At 44.3% G+C, this 13,427-nt stretch overlaps 1 protein-coding gene across 3 annotated transcripts; it reads left to right on the plus strand.

Annotated features, from left to right (window-relative positions):
- Positions 1 to 5,258: 5,258 nt before the first annotated feature.
- RPL6 (ribosomal protein L6) lies at positions 5,259 to 10,070 on the plus strand. Of its 3 annotated transcripts, none has more exons than XM_081113369.1 (7): positions 5,259 to 5,303; positions 6,243 to 6,506; positions 6,612 to 6,710; positions 7,502 to 7,645; positions 8,123 to 8,171; positions 9,254 to 9,438; positions 9,874 to 10,070. In XM_081113369.1, exons 2-7 carry the CDS (start codon positions 6,243 to 6,245, stop codon positions 10,024 to 10,026), a joined length of 894 nt encoding a protein of 297 aa, XP_080969495.1. In that variant the 5' UTR covers positions 5,259 to 5,303; the 3' UTR covers positions 10,027 to 10,070. The 3 variants fall into 3 exon arrangements, with proteins under 3 accessions (XP_080969495.1, XP_080969497.1, XP_080969496.1); XM_081113371.1 differs by having other exon boundaries at positions 5,297 to 5,397; XM_081113370.1 differs by having other exon boundaries at positions 5,301 to 5,479.
- Positions 10,071 to 13,427: the final 3,357 nt, after the last annotated feature.

A 13,427-nucleotide genomic window follows, 5' to 3' on the forward strand; every position in this document is an offset into this window, starting at 1 on the left:
GCCCGTCGCCGCGGGCGCCCTCGTGACGTCACCGCGCCGCCGCCGCCACTTCCTGCTTCCCGACGGCCGCGCCGGTGGCGGGTGCAGCCGCGCTTCTCAGTCCCCCAAGCACCCTCATGCTCTCCTTTACTATTTTTTTAAATATGTTTTTGTTGACTTCAGACAGAGGAAGGGAGAGAGGGATAGGACATCAATGATGAGAGAGAATCATCCGTCGGCTGCCTCCTGCACGCCCCCCACTGGGGCTGGAGCCCGCAACCCCGGGCAGGTGTCCTGCCCGGGAATCCAGCCGTGACCTCCCGGTTCCTCGGTGACGCTCCGCCGCTGAGCCAGCCGCTGGGCTCACGTCCTCCCGTGGCCTTTGGCTGCGGGGCAGTGCCGGGCGCTCCCACGACCCGGCCGCTTCCGGTCCCACCGCTCCAGGCCCATCCCGGAGCTGACTGCCAAGTGGGACATTCATTCATTTCATTCCCCAAATCGCAGCTCCGCCCAAGGAGCTGGGTGACCTTGGGAGGGTTGCTGAACTTTCTCGGAGCCTCCGTTTTCTTCATGCCTTCGTGCCTGTACGATGGAGCTAGTGATGATTGTATTTTCTTCATAGGATTATTGTGAGGATTAAATATGGAACATGCTTGGAACTAGGCCTGGCCCGTTTGGTCAGGGCTTTGCCCTTGTTAGCTTTAGTAAGATAAGTAAACACCAGCTGAGTATTTTCTATCTGCCAGGCGCCCGTTCTAGGCTAGGGGGATACAACAGTGAAGTGAAAAGGCAAACATCCCTGGGTTCTCCTGGGAGGAGCTACAGTAATCAAGAAAAATACTCGCCCTAGCTGGTTTGGCTCAGTGGATAGAGCATCAGCCTGCGGACTGAAAGGGTCCCAGGTTCGATTCCCGTCAAGGGCACAGGCCTGGGTTGCCGGCTTGATCCCCAGTCGGGGGCATGCGGGAGGCAGCCAGTCAATGATTCTCTCCCATCGTTGATGCTTCTCTCTCTCTTTCCCTCTCCCTTCCTCTCTGAAATCAATAAATAAATATTTTTTAAAAATACTCAAGATAATACTCTCAGCCTCCTTTCTGGTCTTTCCCTGAAAATGGCATTTGAGTAAAGCTCCGATGCAGAAGCAATCAGAGGGAATAAGTCAGGGGACTAGCATTTCAAGCACAGGGGAGAGGCAAGGGCAAAGGCTCCCAGGCCCTGAAGCCTCTTGTATTTTAAGGACAATAAGGAAGTGTCTGGCTTTGGGGAGAGGGTGGTGGTGAAGGATGAGTCGTAGCAGATGAGGTAAGAGAGATGGAGATGGAGATGGGAGAGGTCCCGTAGGCTATTATCAACAAGACAAGTAATAACAAGTGTTGGAGAGGTGGTGGAGCAAAAGGAACCCTCTTTCACTGCCGGTGGGAATACAAACTGATACAGCCGCTGTGGAAGAGAGAATGGAGGTTCCTAAAAAATTAAAAATCGAGTTACCACATGCCCCAGCAACCCCTCTTCTGGGTATCAACCCCCAGCATTTGCAAACATTTATTTCCAAGGATACCTGCGCGCCTATGTTCCTTGCAGCATTATTCACAGTGGCCAAGACGTGAAAAGAACCGAAGTGTCCTTTACCAGAAGAATGGATAAAGAAGATGTGGTACATATATACAATGGAATGCTACTCAGCCATAGGAAAAGGTGAAATACTGCCACTTGCAACAACATGAATGTCATGCTAAGCAAAATAAGTCAGACAGAAAAAGTTAAGAACCATGTGATTTCACTCATATGTGGGATATAAAACTCAGAGCAACAAACAAACAAAAGCTCATAGACACAGATAACAGTATAGTGGTGACCAGAGTGAGGAGGGTAGCAAAGAGTAAAGGGGGTCAGATGTATAGTGACAGAAGGTGATTTGACTTTGGGTGGTGGGCACACAATGCAATATACAGATCATGTAGCATAGAGGTGTACACTTCAAACCTATATAATCTTATTAATCAATGTCACCCCAAATAAATTTCATTTAAAAAAATAAACAGTGGCCCTTAGCCGGTTTAGCTCAGTGGATAAAGTGTCGGCCTGCAGACTGAAGGGTTCCGGGTTCAGTTCTGATCAAGAGCATGTGCCTGGATTGTGGGTTTGATCCCCAGTGGGGGGCATGCAGGAGGCAGCTGACCAATGATTCTCTCTCATCGATGTTTCTCCCTCTTGCTTCCTCTCTGAAATCAATAAAAATATATTTTAAAAAAATAAACAGTGAACTAAAGAGCCATGGAAAGATTTTAGCAGAAAAGGAACATAATCTCTATGTTTTTAAAGTATTGCTCTGGGTACTCTGTGAGGAATCAGATCAGGAGGGCAAGACCAGTAATAGAGAAACCAGTTCAGAATAGTAGAATACTAGAGCATTCCTGGCTGGAGAGGAGGATGGTGCAGAGTAGAGGAAGAAGGTGGAGCTGTTATCTATACCTATGACATATTAAAAGCCACAGAAGTAGTAAGTGAATTCAACCCACATTAGGTAGCGCCAAAATCCTTGCTTTTTTTCCTCCCAATGCGCCCCTTCTCACTCCTCGATAAAGAACTGGCACACCGTGTGCTTCATCAGCATTGAGGAAAAAGTAAGCCCCTTACAAAAATTGTCTTTCACTCTGGCCGGTGTGGCTCAGTTGGTTGGGCATCATCCTGGGCTCCAAAAGGTTGCTAGTTTGATTCCCAGTCAGAGCACATGCCCAGGTTGCAGGCTCAATCCCCAGTAGGGGACATAAAGGAGGCAACTGCTCTCACCTCTCTCTCTCTCTCTCTCTCTCTCTCTCTCTCTCTCTCTCTCTCTCATCCTCTCCCTTTCTCTTTCTCTAAAAACAAAAAACAATTTAAAGAAATCTTTAGAAAAATTGTCTTTGCCATAGCCAGTAGCTCAGTTGGTTAGAGGATTGTCCTCATACATCAAGGTTATGGGTTCGATCCCTGGTCAGGGCACATGCAAGAAGAAAAAACCAATGAATACATAAATCAGTAGAACAATAAATCAATGTTTCTCCATCTCTCCTTTCCACTGTCTCTCTCTCTCTAAAATCAAGTAGATACATTTTTTAAACTTGTCTTTTATATATGCAAATTTAACCTAGGTAATAGGGGTTCAACAAGAAGTTGCCCAACCTGTTTCTTTTTCACTCTCCCTAAATCCTGGCCACCTTGGTGACTCAAACATCCTAATTGATCTTAGGCCTGCAGGTTTGCCCTTTCCTATCCATTCTCCACATAATAACCAGAGTAATCTAAAACACAAATCTAGTCACTCCCTACCTGGAATGGATTGCTTTTAGGATGAAGTAAAAAAAAAAAAATTATTTTATCAACCATCTTGTCTGGTTCCTGCTCACTGCACCAGCCATGCCTCTCTCTACCACTCACCTCATTCTCTTTGACCCAGTCATGCTGAATAAGTCTCACTTCCCCTCCCAACTCTGGGCCTTTAAACAATCCATTCCCACTCCCGAGAGGGTTCATTCCTGACGCCTCCTTCCTATGAACTCCAGTTTATGCCTCAGGTCTCAGGCTAGAAGTCAAGTCTCCTGGGATAGGAAGCCTTCCATGAGTCTCTCAGTCCAGGTTCTATGGTCCTCAACACACCTTTCCCAGCTTAGAACTGAACACCCTCCAATATAAACTCTAAGATGTAGTATCGTATGGGGGTTAAGTCATTGATCTCCAAAGCTCAGCCTGGGAGACCATAGGTAAGTCACTTGACTCTGTGTCTCCATTTCCTTCTCTGTAAAATGGATTCATCAAGATACTACCTACCCCATAGGTTAGGTTGCAAAGAATAAAAGAGCTAATGTTTATGAAGTACAGTAAGTTCTCACTTAATGTCCTATTTAGGTTCTTGGAAACTGTGACTTGAAGCGAAATGACATAAAACAAAACCAATTGAACCATAGACTAATTAATAGAAAAAAGAGTTAAGTCCCCACAGCACAACTGCCTGCTAGTTTTCTGTCTTTCTGTGGCACTAAGAGACATGAGTCAATGTAAGTGTATATGTGACTTTGAATAAGTCATTTATTGTAATTGAGCCTTAATTCTTTCATCTTAAATTCCTACCTCACAGGGATGTTTCATTAGGACTTAAAATGATTTAATGTCTGCTTTATAATTAATAAAGTACTGCACAAATTCAAGAGAATTTTATATGTGGCACAACCAGGTGCTTAATGTTTACTTTATAATTAACACAGTACATTGATTATATTTTGCCCAATTTAATGAATGTTAAATTTTGCAATACCCCAACATAACACAAGAGGGAGGCCTTTCCATTTTTATTTTAACAGTAGGTCATCTAACAAATATTCTGGGGCTTTTTCTACGTGAAAGTCTCAGAGGGTGTCAGAATTTTTGAGGGGTCAATAAAACAACTCTGCACTTCACTCATTCTTATACATTTTCTGGAATAGCAGTTTCTCGGAGATGCTTTGCTCAGAATGTTAAAGCTGCTGACCTGCCTATTGCATTTATTATTGTTCCAATAGCCACTTTCATCTGCCAAATTTGCATTTTTTAAATTTATTTTTTTTAACAGAGAGAGAGGAAGGGTGGGGGAGAGAGAGAGACATCGATTTTTGTTGTTCCACTTATTTATGCATTCATTGGTTGTCTCTATGTGCCCTGACCAGGGATGTAACGGCAGCCTTGATATATCAGGACGACGCTTTAACCAACTGAGCCAGGGCCAAATTTGTATTTATTCTTCCAAATCTTAAACAAAAACCACCGAAAACAATCCCGAATTTCCCAGAAGAACTTATATTCATTTTCTGTTTTTCCATTGAGCGTGTGTTCTTTGAAGCAGGAATATATTTTATTCATTTTAAATTCTAGCTTTCCTGAACCTCTGCCATTGCGCGTAGTCTGATTAGGGGATATAAGCATGTCTGGGGCCAACTGTGGAGAAAATGTCCGCGGAAGGTTCCCAATTAGCCTTTCATAGAAAAGATTTCAATTTACTCGGGGATCAGATTCTTCATCCATCCATCCCTTCTAATATTGATAATGTAGTGCTCTCCAGTGTCCTCGGTAAGGAAAATGTCGGTTCCCAGAGGTACTGTGAGAATTTATTGGTCTATATAACATGAAACAGAGACAAAAGGTTCTTCGCTTTCGCCTCTTAGAAAAAACAGCTCTCTAGTATGACGCTTTCAAAAGCAGAAAAACTACATTTCCCATGATGCCTCCGACCCGGAAGGAAGTGATACTCGACCCCATCCGTGATGCTTATAGACCGGAAGCCAGGACCTTAGTTCTCTTTCCCATCTTGCAAGGTAAGAATGGCGGCGCTCCTCTGCAAGACTCGATTTCAGGACCCCAATCCTTCGCCATCCGAACCAAGAGGGTATCAAGTCGACACCTGCAAGGGTCAGACATGTCTGGGGCCAACTGAGACGCCTCCCAGGCGCTTCATTTGCCTCGCTTGGGTTTGCAGTGGGACTTGAAGAGGGTGAGGTGGAACGCCGTAGAGAGCCCCCGGTTCTCCGGCGGCTCGCTACCCTCTTGGGCTGGGGGAACGGGGCCCTCCGGGGATCCGTAGCCGACTAATGGGCCCGCAGGGACGGGGGCGATGGGCGCGCGGTATGGAATCCCGGGCCCGGCTGCCAGAAGACGCCGCTGAGCGTGTCTCGGCCACGTTGAGATTTGGGGATGAGGCCCAGTGCTACTTTCCCGTCTCCCCACGCTCGCGACCGGAAGTGTCGTGGGCTTTTTCTTTTTTTCCCCCCGACGTGGCCAGAGTTTGGGCTCATTCTGTAAGATGCCTTCAAATCTTGAAGTGTGCAGGGGTTTGCAAGAACACCCAAGTTAACCACTGTGAGGTCTGGCTGCACGCGCTGGGTTTGGAGGGACGCCTGTGCCTTGGGAGGGGTGGAAAGGACGTTCCCGCCCCTTGGAGGGGGCGGGCTTGTCTGGGAACCCCCTTGGACAGTTAGGATACTGCCTTGTTAGGGGATCATTGTATCTTTTTTTTTTTTTTTAATATATTTTATTGATTTTTTACAGAGAGGAAGGGAGAGAGATAGAGAGAGTTAGAAACATCGATGAGAGAGAAACATCGATCAGCTGCCTCCTGCACATCCTGTGCCTGCAACCCAGGTACATGCCCTTGACCGGAATCGAACCCGGGACCTCTCAGTCCGCAAGCTGACGCTCTATCCACTGAGCCAAACCGGTTTTGGCAGTATCTTTTCAACAATATCACTTACTGGTAGATGGCGGGTGAAAAGAAAACCGAGAAGCCGGATGCCAAGGAGAAGAAGCCAGAGACCAAGGACAAGAAGCCTGACGCTAAGGAGAAGAAACCTGCCGCCAAGAAGAAGGCGGATGCCGGCGGCAAGGTGAAGGCCCCGAAGAAGGGGAAGCCCCACTGCAGCCGAAACCCCGTCCTGGTCAGAGGAATCGGCAGGTACTCCCGGTCGGCTATGTATTCGCGAAAGGCCATGTACAAGAGGAAGTATTCGGCCCCTAAGTCCAGGGTAAGGAAGGGGTGCGGGACACCACGGACCATCGGTTCCATACGTTTGTTGTGTCTTAAGTTTTTTGTCTGCCTCTGACGCTTTGTCGCATTTGTGTTCTACTAGATTGAAAAGAAAAAGAAGGAGAAAGTTCCTGCCACTGTCACAAAACCAGTTGGTGGCGACAAGAATGGTGGTACCCGAGTGGTTAAACTCCGCAAGATGGTAAGCTTTGGGGGACGCTGTAGTTGGATGTTTAGTTGAGGCTTGAAAACTGTTAGCATCCTTTTGATTCCTCGGGTTCTGGAATTTTATGTTTGCCAGAGACTTAGGGAGAAAAATGGGTTCTTGGTTTGCAGTGTGGCTGTTTGATATTAAGTCGAGTTACTCTCTCTGCTGTTGTTTCTTAGCATGGAATATAAGGAAAGGTTTGTCGCACAGGGTGTTTGTGAGAGTTAATAAGAGCCTAGGACACTCACTGCCAAGGTTATAGTTCATTGGTCCACTAGAGCAGTGTTTCTTTAGTTTTTGTTTAATGTAGTTTCATTGATTTCAGAGAGGAAGGGAGAGGGAGAAAGAGAGAAACATCGATTATGAGAATGATTGATTGGCTGCCTCTTGCACGTCCCACACGGGATTGAGCATGTGGGCAAGGCATGGGATCTTATTTTTATAATCGAACTGGCAGTACTGGTCTGAACTGTCTGGTTTTGTACAGTTTGTTTTCCTTCATGGAAAAAAATGGGAGGAAAATGGGACAGATAGGAACACATAATTTGAATGGAAAACAAGCCTTGCCTCCTTTATAACATATAACATTCTGGAGAAGTATAGTCAGGGACCTGAGAAAAGCTTGAGAAGCACTGTTACCCACCCAGTGTATAATGAATGATAGCTTGTGATGCAATCTCTAAAGTTTGAAGTAAAAGGGTTGTAGCAAAGGTTTGATTGACTATCGGCTCTGCTTAAGCTGATGAGCTTCTTTAAATAAATTTGGACCTGTGGGTTCTCTCCAGCCTAGATATTATCCTACTGAAGATGTGCCTCGAAAGCTGCTGAGCCATGGCAAGAAACCCTTCAGTCAGCACGTGCGGAGACTGCGGGCCAGCATCACTCCTGGGACCATTCTGATCATCCTCACTGGGCGCCACAGAGGCAAGGTGAGCTTGTGGTGCTTGATCGTAGTGGGTGCGTTCTGGGGAGGACTCTTTCTTCAGCACCCAGTAACTAGCATAAGATCTTCAGCCCAATATGTACAATAATTTATTACTACTTTCTGCTGTTGGTAATGTAACTTGTTACAGTTGAATCAAATACCCCTGTACCCAAAATGTTTATGTATTTGAGTTACTTCCTTTGGCTAGGTTTGCAGGAGCAGGATACTGAGTGAAAGGTTATTAATTTCTTAATGTGGAAAGTAAAGGCTGCTCCTTTTTTGAAAAGAGAACAAGCACACAAGTATTGCTCTCATATCCCAGTGTCACCCCTGTTAGCAGTTTGGTTCAGTTGCTTCCAGAGCTTCTGTGCATATGCATATATAGACATTTCCTTTACCAAATTTAGAAACCTGTGATTTGGTTAATTCAGAACTGAGTTTCTAATTGCAGAAATGTCTACCATTTCTGTTTAATTTACAGAGGGTGGTTTTCCTGAAGCAGCTGGACAGTGGCTTGCTACTTGTGACCGGTAAGAAAGCCATTGGATTTTATATTCTCTGAAACTTGTCTTTCTATATTTTAACTGATTTTAGAGAGGAAAGGAGAGGGAGAGAGAAACATAAATGATGAGAGTAAATCATTGATCAGCTGCCCCCCTACTGGGTATCGAGCCCGCAACCTGGGCACGTACCCTGACTGGGAATCAAACCGCAACCTCCTGGTTCATAGGTAAATGCTCAACCGCTGAGCCATGCCGGCTGGGCTGAAATTTGTCTTTTTAAATGCTTGCAGTATACACTTTGCTTCCACCTATGTGGTAGTTTTAATGCCATGAGATGCTGAGCCCCATTTCATTGCCTTATATACTTGTTCTAAGGAATCAGGTATTTCAATGTTATGTAACAACATTATTAAGTAACTGTCACCTAAAATGCAGAATGGTTGGCTACCAGCCCCAAAGAATGCATCCTACCCAAGACTCGTAATTGGTCTGCCATTTGGCAATATAATGGAGTTCCTAAATGGGCAAGGGAAAAATTGAGGCCACAGGGTTCAGGCTGAACCTGCAGGACAAGGAGGTGGTGGAGGAACCTTATTTAACCTTGGGGCACGGGTTGCTGGTGAGCCTTACTTTCAGCAGTTGACAGTGCCCAGCTGCAGGCAGACATAACACTTGAAGCAAATCATCTCATCTCAATTGTACTTCTGGGCGAGCCAGTGGGGAGAGGGCTCAATGCTGTCCTGCACCAAGTGCAGGGTGGACTCTTTATGAATGTTGTAGCCTGAGAGAGTGCAGCCATCCTCCACCTGTTTATCTGCAAGAATCAGATGCTCTCTGTCTTGGATTTTAGCTTTGACCTTCTCAGTAGTGGCACTGTGCTCAACCTTGAAGGTGATGGTCTTGCCAGTCAGGGTCTTTGCAAAGATCTGCTGCCTCAAAGAGAAAGAGTGAAAAAGTATTGATGGAGGCAGCAGAAAAAGCAGTCTGGAATTTCTTCAGCTCCAGAGAAAATTCAGAAATTCAACTCCCCCGATTTCACCAAATTCAAAGTCAGTTCTTAGAGCTTTGCTTCCCTGTTCCCTCATTATATTCATTTCTTCCCCCCTTAGGACCTCTGTCCCTCAATCGAGTTCCTCTTCGTAGAACACACCAGAAATTTGTCATCGCCACCTCCACCAAAATTGATATCAGTGGTGTGAAAATCCCCAAACATCTCAATGATGCTTACTTTAAGAAGAAGAAGCTGCGCAAGCCCAGACACCAGGAGGGCGAGATCTTCGACACAGAGAAAGAGGTGAGCTGCTGGTTCTGTCTTTGCTCTCATAGCCATGCCTCCCCAGTTCAGGAGTGAAAATAAACAAAAGGAAGAAAAATGAAAGTTGTAAATAATGAGGAATATCTGGGGAGTAATATTGTTCTAGATTCTGCTAAAAATGGTTCTTAATACCAGGTGGGAGCTCAACTCACAATCCTGAAGTTTGGCAGAACTCTTGAGTTATTGCTTCTGTTCTGTTGGGAATCCGTCCTTATGTGTCTTTGGTGTATTATTGCAGTGACAAAAGGATAAGAGCTGTTTTTTGTGTTTTTTTTGTTATATTTCCCAGCCCTCCAAGGAAAGCGGTATCAAAATTGCTTTCTAAATATTCTTGGGATTTGAGTATTTGAAATGATTAATCCAGGAGTTTGGTACTTGTGCCCAACTCTTACATGCTTTTCTCTTTCTTTATAGAAATATGAGATTACAGATCAGCGCAAGGTTGACCAGAAAGCTGTGGACTCACAAATTCTACCAAAAATCAAAGCTGTTCCTCAGCTCCAGGGCTACCTCCGCTCTCTGTTCGCTCTCACCAATGGGGTTTATCCTCACAAACTGGTGTTCTGAATTTCTTGTAAGAACCCGATTAAATAACTGATATGTTTCCTGTGTCTTTTTTTTTTTTTTCTTGTACGCCTCAATATGTGTTTGACTCAGCCAAAGAGAATTGGAAGCACTTCCCTAGGATCCAGCTTCTCAGCTTTTTCACCCAGCACCTACCAATATAAAATAGCATTTCTCCGATCACTAAGCCAGTTAGTGTACATGGATGAGATAAGTCTTTAGGTCACAGACTCATCCCATTCAATGATTTACAATCCATTTCTCCCCCATCTAATTCTCAGCCTTACCCCTATAATCATCTATAATAAAAGCGTGATAAGCTAATTAGATGACAAAGCCAGGGCTTCGAGTGAAGCCCTGGACCCAGGTGCCAACAGCTAGGGAAGGAAGGCCTACTCTTGCATGATTTTCGTGCTTCTGGCCTCTAGTTAATTTATTAAAGCTTACACAGCAAATGAATATTGTTATTTACCCTCCTTTTTAAAACGTATGACTATAGAAATACACATATTTTGATAATTCCATAAAAAGTGTCTATCTTTAGTGCTACATAGTACAGTAGTCCCCCACTTATCCATGGGGGATGTGATCTAAGACCTGGTGGATTCCTGAAACATGAATAGTGTCAAATCATGTGTATACTGTTTTTTTTCTACACATACATACCTATGACAAAGTTTAATTTATAAATTGGAGGCATCAATAATGGGGCAATTATGCTGTAATAAAAGTTATGTGAATGTGGTCTTAAAATACATTCACCTTAATGCTGAGATGAAGTAGGCATTGTGGTAAGCTGTTAGGCTGTTGACTCAGGAGGATCATCTGCTTCGGTGACCCTGGATCACTAAGCCATGACACTCTACAGTTGGTCTTATTAAGACTAGCTAGCCAGCTAGCATATGTAGCATGTGTACACTGGACAAAGGGATAATTCATATCCCAAGTCGGATGAAGAGGGACTGTTGAGAGATTTTAGCACATGACTCCAGATGGTGCACAATTTAAAACGAATTATTTCTGGAATTTTAATGTTTTTGGACTGGTTGACTGCAGGTAACTGAAACAGTGGAAAACAAAACCTTTGGTAACAACTGTCTTGTTGGCCCTGAATCAAGGCCAGCAGTTTGCTGAAGCTGCTGGTTTCAAGCAGGAGCCTAAAGAAATGTCTTTCTATGGTCTGTTGGCCATTTCAGAACTTAGGAAATGTAATGGTCAATTCATTAGAAAGAAACATCTGGGAAAAAACTGACTAGCACTATTCTATGGATATTTGGGTTTCCATTTGCAATTATAAACAATGTAAGTGGCATTAAGTATGTGTATAGAGAGCCAAGTAGGTAGTGATTTTTTTTTTTTTTTTTGCTAAGTTGAAGGCTTTATGCATTTGAATTTCTATCAAAATGCCAAAGCTGTACCAGTTTATACTCCTGGACAAGAATGCCTGTTGAACAATGGGTCATCAGATGGGTTTTTGGCAATAGAGAAGTAAAAATGGCTCTGATGGGTTTTGGTTTTTTTTAAAAAAATATATTTTATTGATTTTTTACAGAGAGGAAGGGAGAGAGATAGAGAGTTAGAAACATCGATGAGAGAGAAACATTGATCAGCTGCCTCCTGCACATCTCCCACTGGGGATATGCCCGCAACCCAGGTACATGCCCCCGACCGGAATCGAACCTGGGACCTTTCAGTCCGCAGGCCGACGCTCTATCCACTGAGCCAAACCGGTTTCGGCTAAAGTTGATTTTCTTGATACATATTTACACTTGGTGAAATTCCTGATTTTTAGTGTGCAGCTTTGTGACATCTATAGTTTGTAAGCACCATATCACTAAAGATCCTGCATGCTCTTTTTTAAATAAAACCTTTCACCCACCCCTTTGATGCCATCAGCTTGTTCTCTGTTGGTCCTTTTCTGTTTGGTTTGTTGTTTATATTCCACATATAAGTGAAATCTTACAGCATTTGCATGCTCTTTTACAGTCAGCTCCCACTGTAGGTAACCATGGTAGAATTTCTGTTTCCGAGTTTTGCCTTTTCCAGAGCTCCAGATAATATGCTAAATCTTGGCATAACATTTTTTGTTCATGCTTCAGTAGGTCTTATTGCCAATCAGTATTCCATTGTATCAAAGTATTACTATTATAAATTTCACCCATTGAAAGGCATTGGGTTTGTCTACAATTATTGGAGATTATGAATAAAGCCACTAAACAATTGCATACAGGTTTTTGTGTGGACATGTTTTCATTTCTCTTGGGTGATACTAATGACAGTCACCACGCTGCACATTACTTCCCCATGTTTGTCTTTTTTATATTCTAACGATTCCACTGGTGTACAGTGATAGTCTCCGATGCATTTTTTTTAAAAGAAATCCTCACCTGAGGATGTGTGTGTGTTTTTTTAATTGATTTGGGAGGGAGAGAGAAACATCCATTGGTTGTCTCCTGTATATGCCTCAACAGGGGTTCAAACCCACAACCTAGATATGTGCCCTGACCAGGAATTGAACCAGTGATCTGGTATTTGGAATGACATTCAACCAACGGAACCACACAGGCCTTGGGTAAATTTCTAGAAGTTAAATGATGGCTCAGAAGGCATGTTCCTTCTATGACCTTTGCATATGTATAGCCAAAGTGATTTACCAAAGGGGCCATGCTAATTTAAAGTGCCCCCAGAACAGATGTGTTCACCCCAGAGCTTCACCATCCCTGGGTTCAGACACAAAGGAACAGACCCCAACCCAGGCAGTCCATGATTCGAGCACCCTGTACATTGCATTTCATGTAAATGCTTTCCTTTGGTTTACTAAAGCCCCCTCTCCCACCCTCATGTTGATATAGCTAACTCATACACATCCGTTACCAGCACTCAATGCGACATCCTCAGGGAACCTTCCCACTTTTCAGACCAGGTCCCTGGACTTCTCATCCCCTTTCGAATCACTTGCTTCACGTGACTTCCCATCCTAAGCTTCGTGAGGCAGGGAAGCTGAATGTCAGACCTAACACTTAGCTTGCACCAAGTAGGCACAGTAAATGTCGACTGAATGAAAACAGTGTTCGCTTTTCCTCTGGTGCAAACTGTGGTCCTCTCTTTTGCCCACTCTTTTGTGGGGCTTCTTCCTCTTGATCTGTTTTGCAGCGGGGAAATGTTTGCAAATTAGCAAATTCCCATCAGAAATTCTGGTGCACCAAGGCCCTTTATGCTCGCAAGGGGGTGCCAGAGAACGCGTCTTTCTGAGCTCCGTGGTGCTGATTTTTCTGTAGAGCTGCTCTTGATTTTTATGGATTTTTAGAAAGGGAGGAGCGAGAGATCGGCTGCCTCCTGCAGACCCCGCACTGTAGGTAGAGCCCAAAACCTGGGTATGTGCCCTGACTGGGTTTCGAACCTGG

This window comes from Myotis nattereri, assembly GCF_964212035.1.
Source record: "Myotis nattereri genome assembly, chromosome: 19".
Taxonomy (NCBI): domain Eukaryota; kingdom Metazoa; phylum Chordata; class Mammalia; order Chiroptera; family Vespertilionidae; genus Myotis; species Myotis nattereri.

Excerpts from the sequence above, each read along its gene's own strand:
- RPL6 (XM_081113369.1), top strand. The coding sequence starts at position 6,243 with ATGGCGGGTGAAAAGAAAACCGAGAAGCCGGATGCCAAGGAGAAGAAG. Across the intron at positions 6,711-7,501 it reads TGGTTAAACTCCGCAAGATG|CCTAGATATTATCCTACTGA; the intron begins GTAAGCTTTGGG and ends GGTTCTCTCCAG. Across the intron at positions 9,439-9,873 it reads TCTTCGACACAGAGAAAGAG|AAATATGAGATTACAGATCA; the intron begins GTGAGCTGCTGG and ends CTTTCTTTATAG.